The following is a 12,854-nucleotide window of genomic DNA, read 5'->3' on the forward strand; positions in this document are numbered from 1 at the left end:
AATATTTTACTATATTATGTTCAAAGTTTTCTTATTTAGCTTATGTATCATGTGAGATGCGCTACTTATTTTTAAAATTAAAGCTTTTCTGGTTAATATGATTTTTTTGGTTTAATTTTTGTACGGTTTTTTGGTTAAAATGGTGATATAAGAACTTGTCAACATTTTTCAATTTTAATCTCCTTGTAACGTGAATTTTTTGGTTAATAATAATGGTCCATAACTGTAGATAAATTATCGAAAAATTTATTTACATTTTATTTTTTTAATTAAAATTTATAGTTTTGGGAACACTGTAGACTGTGGTGTGCATAAAGAGAGTTCTGAATTCCGTCTTAAAAAAGCTGGTCCACACTACTAAACTCGGTTTTATTTTATTTTTCGAGATTTTAATTTATTTTAGCTGGCAAACTAACTATTTAACTAACTATTTTAACTGGAAAGACAGTTTTTCAGATAAAACGTCAGATGGAGAGTTTCCTCCAATTATGTCATTATGTGTTGATACAGTTATTTTTTTTTTAATTAAGTTTTTCATCCGATTTTGTATGCGCAAATATTATATTTGTATCGATACTTTGTTCTATATGTAATCAATATGTTATGTCACACTTGGTTATCTGGGCACATATTACTACTATTGATACAGAACATCTATTAATGTCACTTTATTCTTCTAAAAAATATTGTTTCGATAAGTAAAAGTGATTAGTTGAATGTATTTTCGCGATAGATCCGACAAAAAACAAGAAAGTTTATAAGCTTATTCTCTCATCATCATATGAGTCTACACACGTTTGCAAGAGAACACGTGATAGATGGCGTAATAAAGCCAAAAAGACAAAAAGAGAAAGTAATGTCGTGTTGAATGCGTCAGGTGACGAAGAAAGTAATGTCCCCCATGAAAATGTTTCAAGCTGTCAACCGGGAACGTCAAATTCTGTAGTTAATTTTATTTTTCCTGCTGTGTCGGAGAATGAAGTACCAACCATTGGTTTTCCACTGAACGAGGGACATGATTTCCTTTTCGACACATTGTCGAATGCTTCTATTGGACCTACTGACGATCGTAATTATATGTTACTGGACGAGAATCCAAACGAAGATTCCATTGAACAAATAGCCGATAACCTATCTTCAAGCGAAAGCCAATCCGAAAATAATGAAAGTGAATCGACTTCAGCAGATGAAAACGATTCCCAAGACGGATCCCAGGACGAATCCCAAGACAAATCCAATCTACATTTCAATATTGATAAGATGCATGGTACCACCGTGATGTTTCCCGAATCTCATCTTACGGTATCGGATGTATTGCTAATGATAGAAACATATGCAGTGACAAAAAATCTCACGCGTCAAAATCAAGATGACTTGATAGATCTCGTTAAGATTGTAGCTGGTCCTGATTTTGAATGCTGGAATGCAACTCATTATGCAAGAGGAAAATTTTTAATCCACCTCGCGATAAAATGACATTTACATTTCTATTGCGAAACTAAGAATTGCTACCAACTGATAGCTTCGAAAAGTTTGGCTGAAAAAATGTGCCGTGTGCGAACTGAATGTGTATCTTGTAAGAAGCAGTATACACTTTCGTCAGAAAGTTCGAATCAATTTGCTGTCTATTGATGTAAAATATCAACTGAAGATGATGCTGAGTGATGCAAGTATGCAATCAGATTTATTGGAGACCATTGAATCAATAAAACAAACACCAAATGATGGATTAATACGCGACATATATGACAGTCGTCTGTACCAGAAAGTCCAACAACTCTTACCGGGAGCTTTAACTTATAATGTAAACACAGATGGCGCTCCAATGTTTAAGAGTTCAAGTCGTAGCTTCTGGCCAATCCAACTTCACATTAATGAATTGAGTCCTCGCGTTCGATTTCGTAACGTCATACTTGGTGGACTATTTGTGACTTCTAAAGAGCCGAAGCCTGAATTCATGAAGATGTATTTATCAATTTTCATCGATCAGGCTAAAGATCTAATGAATAATGGAGTAAATTTTACACATCGATTGACCGGAGAGAAGATTAACTATAAATTTTACTGTCTTCTACTATGCATGGACTCAGTAGCTCGTCCAGTTGTACAGTTTCGCGTACAGTTCAACGGACATTACGGATGTAGTTGGTGCTATGCGTATGGATTTTATGATGGTAGTGCATACCGATATCCAATGTGTCGCATCGATCCAAAATTAAGATCACACGAAAGTCACTTACAAGACGTTGACAAGGTTGAAAGGATTTATCGCGCCGGCTTAACGATAAACGGTGTAAAAGGTCGATCGGAACTGCTGCGGATGAATCATTTTAATTGCGTTTGGGGTCTCCCCATAGATTACATGCACGGTGTATTACTAGGTGTGGCCAAACAATTATGGAGCATATGGACTACAGCCTCAAGGAATTGTTATTTAAAGCCAAGTGATAGAGAGGAAATAAATAACCGTCGATCAAAAATTAAGCGACCGCATGAAATTCAGAGACTGGTATGGCCGATAAAAGATGCACCAAAGTGGTGTGACGTGACATAGTCACGTCCCCTGCCCAGACGGTAGCTCGACCGGGGGAAACATCCGGGATGTCGTCTCCGCCGGAGCGAGGCGGGGCGACAGCGTTAGAATTCGGTACATTATATTATTTCCGAGGATTTCAGGTATCGAGTAGATGGCCAGGAGGAAATTGTAACGACTTGAGTCGCGCCGAGGGAGTTTACGGGAGGCGTTCTACGTAGGAGTTGGCCGGCGGGCGGGTCACGATTGGGTCCATATGCCGACGTTGCTTGGAGCGTCTCGCAGGGCGAGCGCATCAGCCCCGATGTTCGCCGGGATGAAGCCTGCCGAATCGCGAAAGAGGGAGATCGCCACGGAGCATTGCCTACCGGTCGACGGAGCCATGGCCTGGCCAGCCTGGCCGTCGTACACCGGCACCAGAGTCGCGGCCCGGTCAGCCGGACTCGAGAATAGGCTTTTCAAACTTGCCGCCGGCGAGCGAGGAAGCCACGAGGGGCGCCGACGGAAGCGGGAGGCGCTCAGCTCGCATAGGGCTGATCGGCAAGGAGGGCTTGCAAGCACGGCGCGCGCAGGCGCGGGCCCGACGTGATCCCGCCCATGGTAGAAATACAAGGGTATGCTCATACCGTGTCAGACCACTGCGCATTCCCACCACTTTTGTCTAAGCTTACGTCATACTCGTGTAGCATCGGAATGAATCGGATGTACTCGGTGATTCGCAATGGCTGCGTTCGCTCGGTTCGCTATTTATGTCGAGTAATTCGTTTGTGATTATTACAGTGTACGCAATGACGTGTAATGTGAAAGGGTGTGGGAACTATCTGGCAAAGACCAGAAAGATCGAAGGAAATAAAATAAAATATTTTTCCTTCCCAAAGGATCCAGCACTGTGTAATAAGTGGCGTCAAGCATGCGGAAGAGAAAATATTTCACCAAAATATGGTATGTACTTTTATATAGTAATAAGCATATATTAAAAGCATATATTTAAGAACCTTAAACCTTGTTTGCTTCAGCTAGGATATGTTCGAAGCATTTTGCTGATGAAGCTTTTACGAAGCCCTTACAAAAACATCTACTAGGTTATTCACCTACACGAACTAGGAAGATACGTCCTGATGCTATCCCGACGTTGCATCTCCATGCAGTACCTCCACTAACATCAAACTTCCAAACTCTCATAACTTCGAAACTACAGAAAATATATCAAGGATCACGCGTTCCAGACTTCATGCATTGAAGATAAATCCGATTGTCGATCAACTGATATTTTACAACTTTTCCCATGTAAATAAATCATGGGGCTGGTCGAGCGCCAAGAAACCATCACGCCAAACTAGTGACTAATCGATCCAAATATAGAAACCTTATATCGACGGTGCACGTGTGTGTACGTTTATTATTGCGATGAGTAATTATAGAACGATATCGTTTGACATACTTAAGTAGAGCAACTACGTTTGTTTAAATAACGCATCGAGAAACGCGAGCTCCTTATAAATCGTTTTTTCAAACTCGATAATGTTCGTCTTTCATACATGATTACAGATTTCAATACGTAAACACAAAAAGAATTACTTGTTCTTACATTCTACTTGTTCGTACACTCAAGAATTACAGTTTCACAAGCTAACGTTTATTTTTTGCCAATACGTATTTCACAATTATAAAGTTATTACATTCTTTCTGTTCACGTATCTTGTCCAGACTCTTGTAACGTTAGACTAGAGGTTCTCAATCTATTTTGTCAAGAGGGCTACATTAAAATCTTTTGTAATGACCAAATAAGAAAGGCCAAATAAGTTATATTTTTGAAAATTTCTATCTTACTCCAAGTTATGAGGAAGAACAGTTATTACAGAAATTAGAAGATTTTAATATTAGCGAGGCTATCGAAGAAGAGAGTTTAAAATATATAGCCGGATACGTAGCATTTAGATTTAAAAGCACAGATAAAACATTAGGTATTGAAACGCGCCAATTGGAAACAACGGGTGACCAAGATTGGCTGCAAGTTATTTCGCGAGGAAAATGTATGTATCCGAGTGACAAATTATTACAATGTGCTCGTATAATGAATATTGAGTTTGCTAAATATCACGGATCCAGTTTTTGAATAAAGAAAATCTTATATTTCAAAACTTAGCAAAAATAATAGAACCACAATTGAAAATTAAAATACCGAGAGAGGCATTACTATGCCTCATTAGGACTAGGACATATATTAGGCTGCGCGAAATGAACCGAGCGATTGCAATCGCAAATCACAGGCAAAAAAAAAGAAAGATGTCAAAATTTACTAATAAAAAACCTGTATATTAAATATCTGCATTTATTGTTATTTGATCTTTTATCTGCATCTTTCCTCTGCATATATAGTTCTTTATGTCGTACGCCACAATATATTTTTGTTTTGCGTCTCAGCTGACAATTCTTTTCCAATCGTTTTCCGACCAGTTTTGATTAAAACTAATAATTCGCAGAATTTTAAAAATAAATGACTGGAAATTAAAATCTCGTTTTATGTGAAATTTTTCGGTACGTCGCAATGACTTTTATTCAATGCACACAATTCTTTTTTTCTTAATAATAATAATATTTTTTGTAATATCATATATTTAGACAAACCCACATAAAATAATTATAAAATTCGTCAAATAACAATAACGTTTCTAACATCTACAACGAGAGACAAATTCGGGAAACGATGAGCGTTTATCCGTATGTCACGTGCGTTTTTTATATTTATATATTTTCGTTTATATATATTTATTTATTTATAAAACAGAATTTTCTCTCACATAAATGATCAACATTATTTTGTATTCACATATTGTCCGCTCAAAATGCTTTTATAAATGACTATTACAGATTCGCTGCTTAAATGTGCCGCTCAGTGTGACGTAAGCTTAGACAAGTCGCTGATTGGCTGGGTTCGGAAATATGCGCAAGAGCATACCCTTGTATTTATACCATGATCCCGCCGGGCTAGAGGATCGTCACTGTCGTGTTGGCGTGGCGAGGGACGACATCCCGAGAAGACCGGCAGCCGAGCTTGCGGAATTTGTAAGGCCACTACTCGAGTACCTCGTAACTCACGTTTGAGTACACGTAAGATCGTTCTGACGGCCGGGGCCCTTCCGAGAGCCGCGTAAAGTTGCGGGAAGCGTGCTTAGAGAATCGCGTACTGTATCGCGAAGTATTTTGTAGCATCGCGTTTATTGAATGGAATACTGACGGAGGGCCCGGCCAACAGAGTAATGTGGGATCGCCCTGCCCGAAAAATAGTACGCGGCCGACAGTCACCGTGTGATTCGTTGTAGTTTTCGTCGTGTCTTTGTGTTTCGTGTAATCGCGTTTTGTGTAACCATGGTGCGTAATGTAGCGAGGTGTCCTTCGCGCCGAGGTGGACCGTATTGTCGCAGAACGGGGGAGTAATGTTCGCGCAATCACGTCCCGGGGCGTGAGGCACCGGTCTTAGATCTTTGGGGCTTTTCGCGGGAGGCCCGCGTCTAGCCATTTTGGGACCATTTGCGAGACGTCGCGGATGGTCATTTCGGGACTACCAGCTGGGAACGATCGGCAGTTGGGAAGTCATTGCGCGTAGGTATTTCGGGACTACCAGCTGGGAACGATCGGCAGTTGGGAAGTCATTGCGCGTAGGTATCGTGTCTTGCGTCCGTGTAATCGCGTATTGTGTATCGCGGTCGTGTAACTGCGTCTTATAAGTTGCGTCCTTAGGTTAATTTCCGCGTTATTGTATCTAATAGTTCCCGCGTTCCGCAGAAAAATATCTGAGAAAAAAATTGTAAGTCGCCGATTCATTTAAAGAAACCTGCCGATTTATTCCAAAGTAATTTCTGAAATTGTAATTCACCGATTCAGTCTGAAACAATTTGCCGATTTATTTTCACGTAATCTTTCCTGTCAAATACATTATTTTTGCATTATTGTTATTTGCGTGTGTTAACTGAGCTACGTTCCCTCTCCTCCTCCGACCGCGATTGCCCGAAGAAACTCACACCTGAGAGAATTGCGATCTTGTGGATCGTGGTGCGAGGAATCGCACCTGGCGCCCAATATATTTCGAGGAATTTAGTCGAGCTACCATCTGGGTTTCTGAGAGTTTTGTCGCGATTGATTTGTCGTAAAGTCTTTAGTGAACTAAGCGACTGCGCGCTCCTTCACGGCCGGCGAGACCGTGAGGACATCGTCGCGGTCGTCACAGTGGAAAGCATCGGAATGGGAATCTTGGCTGTTATTTGACAGTGTACCATGCCTACAAGGGATACTCAACGACGAATGTTTCGAATCTTATATTTTGTTTGTTCGAAGCGTTAACACCCTGCTGAAAAGCGAGATCAGCGAAGCAGAGCTTCGAAAATGCGAATGTGATCTGCTTCAATTTGTGGGAGAGTGTGAAATTCTGTACGGGGAGGAAGTAATGACATTCAATCTGCATTCAATGCTGCACCTATGTGAATCGGTTAGACAAAGTGGGCCGCTATGGGCAAGTTCAACATTTCCTTTTGAAAATAGAATTTTTTATTTCAAACGCCACATCAATGCGCCTCACGGTGTAAGCCATCAAATTGCAAATTTAGTATTAAAAAAACAATTTATTAAATCAAATATCAACGATGCTTCAACGGTGCCTGCTTGTCGTAATTACTGTCATAATTTATTTAAACCAAATCGTCTGGTAAACTACGTGAAAAGTGATAATGGTGTGACACTGATCGGTACAGGCCGACACGACAAAAAGATTCAAACAGTGATGATGAATCACCTAGATGGAGTACAGATACCGGTTAAAGTATTTAATCGATGTATTTACAAGGAAATCGTGTTGCGCAGTACCTCATACATTCGTCCACAAAAAACAGATGATACTGTAGTACAAATAAAATCAAAGAAAATAATTAAAATTTACAGCTTTGTACTTGTCAACAATACATGTTACCTATACGGTCGTGAAATGTTAATAACTCCGTGGATGTTTAAGGGAAGAGTACAATTGGACCATCTGTTTGAAGTACAAGACACAGAAGGGGATGTACTAGTTGTTAACGCCGAAAATGTTCAATGCAAAGTAATACACTTTTCTACCGGAATCAAAGACTACATCGCCTTCTTTCCCAAAAATTTGGGAATGTAGAAGATCAATTCCTGTACATTAAAACGCTTTGTAAAAATAATTTTTGAATGATTTTTTTATGTACTTTGAAGTCGTGTTGAATAAAACAAGGTCCGTTATTTTTAACAATACAAAAATGGATTTAATTTTGCATACACACAAAAACAATCTTTGGCAGGCAACAATGGAAAATAAAAACAAAAAAGATGGAAGTAAAGAAAAGGAAAGTTTCTGTTTTGAAAGAGACACAGAAGAGAAACGAGAGCAAATAAACAGTTACAAAAAAACATCACAACAGCAAGGTGATTTGCTAAAAAAGAGAAAGAGGCATAGAGAAGAAGATAATGAAGAAGAAAAAGGAAATAAGGTCAGTTACATTAATAAAATTTTTAATAATTGTTTAAGGGGGAAACCTGGTTTAGGAGGCTTAAAAATGCATGATTTTCAGAAATTTTTTTCTCAGCTATAATAAAACCAATCACTTCCAAATTTTAAGGACGTTTTTATTACTTATTTCAACTGAATAAAATAATTTTTTTATTAAAAAATATTGACATCTTTGTTTTAAAAATGGAGTCATGTTGGTAGTGCCAAGCCGTGCAGTTGTTCCACTGTGTACACTCTAGCGATTGTAATTTTTGTTTGAAACCAATAAATCATCAATTTTTTTCTTTAACTTTATGTAATTACCTTCTAGTTAAACCAAAAAAATTAAAAGAAAAGCGAAAATTGAATAATTTATACGACTTGGAAAGAAAGTTACGATTTTCACGAAAAAATTTCGACGTTTTCTTCCAATAAAATTAGTCTAATTTAACTTTTTTCAAAAACATTTTGGTTTAACTAATAGAGGTACTAATTTATAAAACAAGCCCAGAAACAGTTCAATCGATTTATTAGATTTTTCTCTATCGTATACACAAACTAAAAAAAACTGTTTTTACTAATGAAGAGTGGGAATGTAAAAAAATAGTGATAATTGAAAAAAATGTAAAAATGCTGTCACCTCATAACCATATTTTCTAATATAAACAGTTGTATAGGTTATTTGTACGAAATGAAATGTTCCCACTCTTCAGAATACGTGCACAAACAATAATGTACCGTTGAAATTGAGATTGAAAGCCTGTAAAAAAAATGTGGGCTTCGAAGAAATCGTGTAAAATATTTTCCACAAAAATATACACGCAGGCTGATGTCATTTCGTTAGACAAAGACAGATAGAGGAAAAACAAAATTAGAAATGTTGACATTAAAGTTTGCGGAACAGATGTATATTTGCCCCACGCATGACTTTCTCGAGGCTGTAACTCGAAAAGTACTTTGAATTTCGGCCTAAAATTTTAAAAGGATATTCTCAGATAGTGCTACTATCGATTAAGACAACTTCTGGAAATTCGATTTTTTAGACCCTATAAACCAGGTTTTCCCCCTTAAGATATCAACCTGAAATTGAGCACATAACGTATATTCCAGAAAGGTGATAAAAGAATAAAAGTGTTAAAAGATAGTAAAATTAAGAAAAAGTTGAAGGAGGGCATAGCGCAACTGAATCAATCGGAGGTACGTTAGAACCGTAACAAATTGTAAAAACTTTATTAGACGAGAATTTATACTATCGCTGCAAATATTCTCTTCATTTACAACTTTATGTTAACTTTTCAGATATCTTCATCAGATGACATCTCAAAAGATTCTAAAGTGAGTAGCAAATTGTAATTGTTATCAACTTATTGTTAGTTCAAACAGAACCTCCTTTCATCAAATCATGTTTTCTGTAGATTTCGGACAGTGTTGCGACACCCCATACAGCGTCTCCGATAAAAAGCGTTGAACTGTCGTCAAATAATTCGTTTACGACAGATGAATACCCGGAAAAATTTCAAGTTTTAAAGTCCCCTTTGGTTGAGGTTTCCTTGGATGGTTCATTAATGCTACCTCCGAACAGTGAATCTCAAACAAAAGATGCGACTCCGTCGAATAAGGCATCAAATTTTGATAAATTGGTCCCTCCTCCGTCGGAGCCGGAGCCGGAATCTGCCGGGCTTTCAAGCGTGACTCACTCAGGTTTATCGAATTCGAATAATAATAACAAGGTGTGAAGGCAGAATTACTATCTATTTTTATCTACTATGAAGTTATTGAGTCACAATTTGCAATGTCCTTTAAAAAAATCTATTATATCCTCAGCATGCAAAACATTCTAAAAAGAAGAAATCGCATCTTACAAAGAAGCACGCCCGTAAAACAAGCCCGTAAAACAAGCGTAAGTGAATGCAACTGAGAAGAAACCCTTGAAATTGTAGAAACTTGCTACTGTTTTATCATAACACATTTTCCATCATCATAAAACTTCTTAATAAAGCGGAAAGTTATGAGGAAGCAATATGCAAATATCTGAGTTGGTGCAGGGGTTTCTTTCTTCATTTGTGTCTTATTCTGAATACTGTTAGATGAGGATAAAAATGTATATATCAGAAATAAAAAAATATTGTATTTATAGGATAAATCGCGCTCAAAGAAGATAGAAAAAGAAATAGAAAAAGTGAATATTGCTGATTGCCTGCAAAAGCTAAATGAAAAAGTTGAAAAACTAACGAATAAATTTGAAGAATCGGAACAGTCACGTAAAAAATTTGAAGCATCAGTATTGAAATCCCTCAGCACGATAGAGAGCAACTGGAAGCAGCTACAGAGTAAGTACTTTTTGTTACACGATAATGGTGAATATTCCAGTCTCCATCCATGCTATTAAAAAAAAATATATTACTAAAAATATATGGATAACAATGGCTTTGAGAGTCTCGAACACGGTTGTTAATGCGTGTTAATAAAAATATTTTAATTTTGTGATGATGTCATTAAAAATGTCATTAAAAAAGTATTTCTAATTGTGAAAAAACTTTCAGTCATAATATTTTTGTCGTTAAAGGTATTTTTAAACGTCCTGATTTATTAGGTCAATGAAAGTAGTTTACTTCCAAAATTGTGAAACAAAATTCTTTGTACATGACTCCGTGTTATTACATAAATAAATATGTATAAAAGTAGGGGAGACCGGGGCTAAACCGCCAACGGGGTTGAACCGCCAAATCAAATATCTCGGAACCTGGTATATTGTGCGAACTCGCTATTAACATTGTAAACGCTGCTTATGGTACCCATGTGACCAACGGAGTTTCGGCAGGTTACCTGCCGTGTTATGATTTTTACGAGGGCAAACGTGTTTTCGTGGTGAAAAGTGAAATTTTCTGCGCGTGGAAATTTTGTAATATCTGCAATAATATTTGCTTTCCAAATCTTGAGGTACGTGATTATAAATGCATGCTGATTATAAAGAGTAATGCATGCTGAACACGAATCCAGTGTAGATTTCTATTATTTCATGGGCGATCAAACTTGAAACTGATTTATCCCGGGGGGGGGGGTGGCGGTTCAACCCCGGCATTTTTGAGATTTCAATTTTTCCACCGTTGTCGTTTTTGGTCTATACTAGTTAAACAAAGCAACATAGATAAAAATTTCCTATATAAATTTTGTAGCTAAAGGTTTACTCTTTACAGTGGTGTACCACATTTAACTAAAATTATTTATTTTGTTGTTAAAAATTGGCACCGAAAAAAAACTGGCGGTTTAGCCCCGGCCTCCCCTAATTTAAAAAATTACAGGTGCTCGTACAGCAGCAGGCGACAATAACGAAAACGTACATCTCGAAGACATCAATAAACCTCCGCTCCCGGGATTTATCCGTAAAGATGGCAATGAAGAAAAGGTAAGCCAAAGTATATTGAATTAACAGTTTGGTTGAATAATGTAGTTAGGCTGCAAATGTCATTTCCGCATTAACATGTGGTTTACATTCGCTTCTCTTCAAAATGCCAACGCATTTTTGCAAAAAAAGAATATTCTGAAACTGCTATCTTTCGCATGCTCTTAACTTCCGGCTGCTTCATGTCAGCCTATGAAAAGAAGTTTATTACATGGTGTTTTAAAGAATTTATTTTGAAAATAACAGGTACACTGTGGCCAGAATATTTGGATAAGTAAAATGACCTATGACTGCCGTGTTTAATGCACGTTCAGACGGGATGTTCGTAAAAAATATGGCTCTCGCTATTTTTGGGGATAAGGAACTGAAAGAATCGAGCGTAACAGGTGCACCATCCAATCGCACCAAGAGTGATCCGAAGCCCTCGCTGAATCCCACAAAGGCACTTGCTGTTCGCGGTAAGTATCCATTTTTATATTGCATTAATAATCAAGTTAAATTAATCGTTCATCTCTACGTGACATCGGCTTAGGGGAGCACTTTTTATTGACTTGTAGTCTTAAAAATTAATGATGCCACGAAACTTTTGTGGAAGCAATAAAAGAAAAGTTGCCAAATGTTCGGAAACAAATTACTTTTTTAATTAATATATTTACACGGGCTTTTTATATATTTATATATTTACACGGACGTTTAAAATATTGGATTACTATCTTTTCTAAAAAGGAGATGTGAAGTTTATTGTTGTCGCTTTTCCGCGATGCCGATTGGTTCTCTTGCTGCGCTTACTTCATTTGCAGCTGTCATTGTATATTTTGACAGTTGTGTATAATAGGGTTAATAGTGAAATGTTAAAGATAAATAGCGCGCGTGTAGCGCGCGTCTGTAGTGTCTAGTGTATTCAAATAACGGGTAGAAAAGTCATTTTTTTAAACACCACCGAACAACCACTCTCGTGTGATTTCCATAGCGCTATTTTTGTGTCGTACTCACGCGATCACGTATTTTTTAGCCTTTTCTTAGGGTGACCTGCATGTAGGTCACACCCCAAATCGTTAATCCAATGTTTTAAAAGGCATATATTTTTCTTGAAAAATTTTAAACATGATTGATGCACTTCGTAAAATTTAGCGTTTACCCCAAGATATATACCCTCCAAAAAATAATTTAATTATACTTTTTGTTACTGTCGGTTGGTGTTCCATATGATATAACCTTCATAGAAGTAAATATATTTTACAGATATATTCAGGTACTTTTTGGAGTTATATCGTCGCTATGATAAGGACAAGATTGAAGAGTTGGTAGGGGATTACCAAACGTTTATAAGACAAAAAATCTCTGACATGAACAGAGTCACAAAACGCGTCGTGAAGACGACAAGTAAGTTAATAGATTTATAATTTTTTGTAGAC

The 12,854-nt window shown here is 37.4% G+C and overlaps 1 protein-coding gene across 4 annotated transcripts in view; it reads left to right on the forward strand.

Moving 5' to 3' along the window:
• The window catches only part of LOC139814518 (uncharacterized), a 52,508-nt gene extending 40,614 nt beyond the window's left edge, over positions 1–11,894 (forward strand). The window contains exons 1-10 of one of the 4 annotated variants that reach the window (XM_071780828.1): positions 3,158–3,475; positions 3,550–5,599; positions 6,869–8,037; positions 9,147–9,233; positions 9,336–9,371; positions 9,452–9,766; positions 9,861–9,936; positions 10,174–10,366; positions 11,339–11,442; positions 11,686–11,894. In XM_071780828.1, the coding sequence (XP_071636929.1) occupies positions 7,750–8,037; positions 9,147–9,233; positions 9,336–9,371; positions 9,452–9,766; positions 9,861–9,929 (795 nt within the window). In that variant the 5' untranslated portion in view covers positions 3,158–3,475; positions 3,550–5,599; positions 6,869–7,749 and the 3' untranslated portion in view covers positions 9,930–9,936; positions 10,174–10,366; positions 11,339–11,442; positions 11,686–11,894. Of the gene's footprint in view, positions 1–3,157; positions 3,476–3,549; positions 5,600–6,868; positions 8,038–9,146; positions 9,234–9,335; positions 9,372–9,451; positions 9,767–9,860; positions 9,937–10,173; positions 10,367–11,338; positions 11,443–11,685 lie in introns of those variants that run through there. The other 3 variants (XM_071780826.1, XM_071780825.1, XM_071780827.1) reach the window with 3 other exon arrangements.
• Positions 11,895–12,854: the final 960 nt, after the last annotated feature.

Source organism: Temnothorax longispinosus, chromosome 6 (assembly GCF_030848805.1).
Source record: "Temnothorax longispinosus isolate EJ_2023e chromosome 6, Tlon_JGU_v1, whole genome shotgun sequence".
In the NCBI taxonomy this organism is placed as follows: domain Eukaryota; kingdom Metazoa; phylum Arthropoda; class Insecta; order Hymenoptera; family Formicidae; genus Temnothorax; species Temnothorax longispinosus.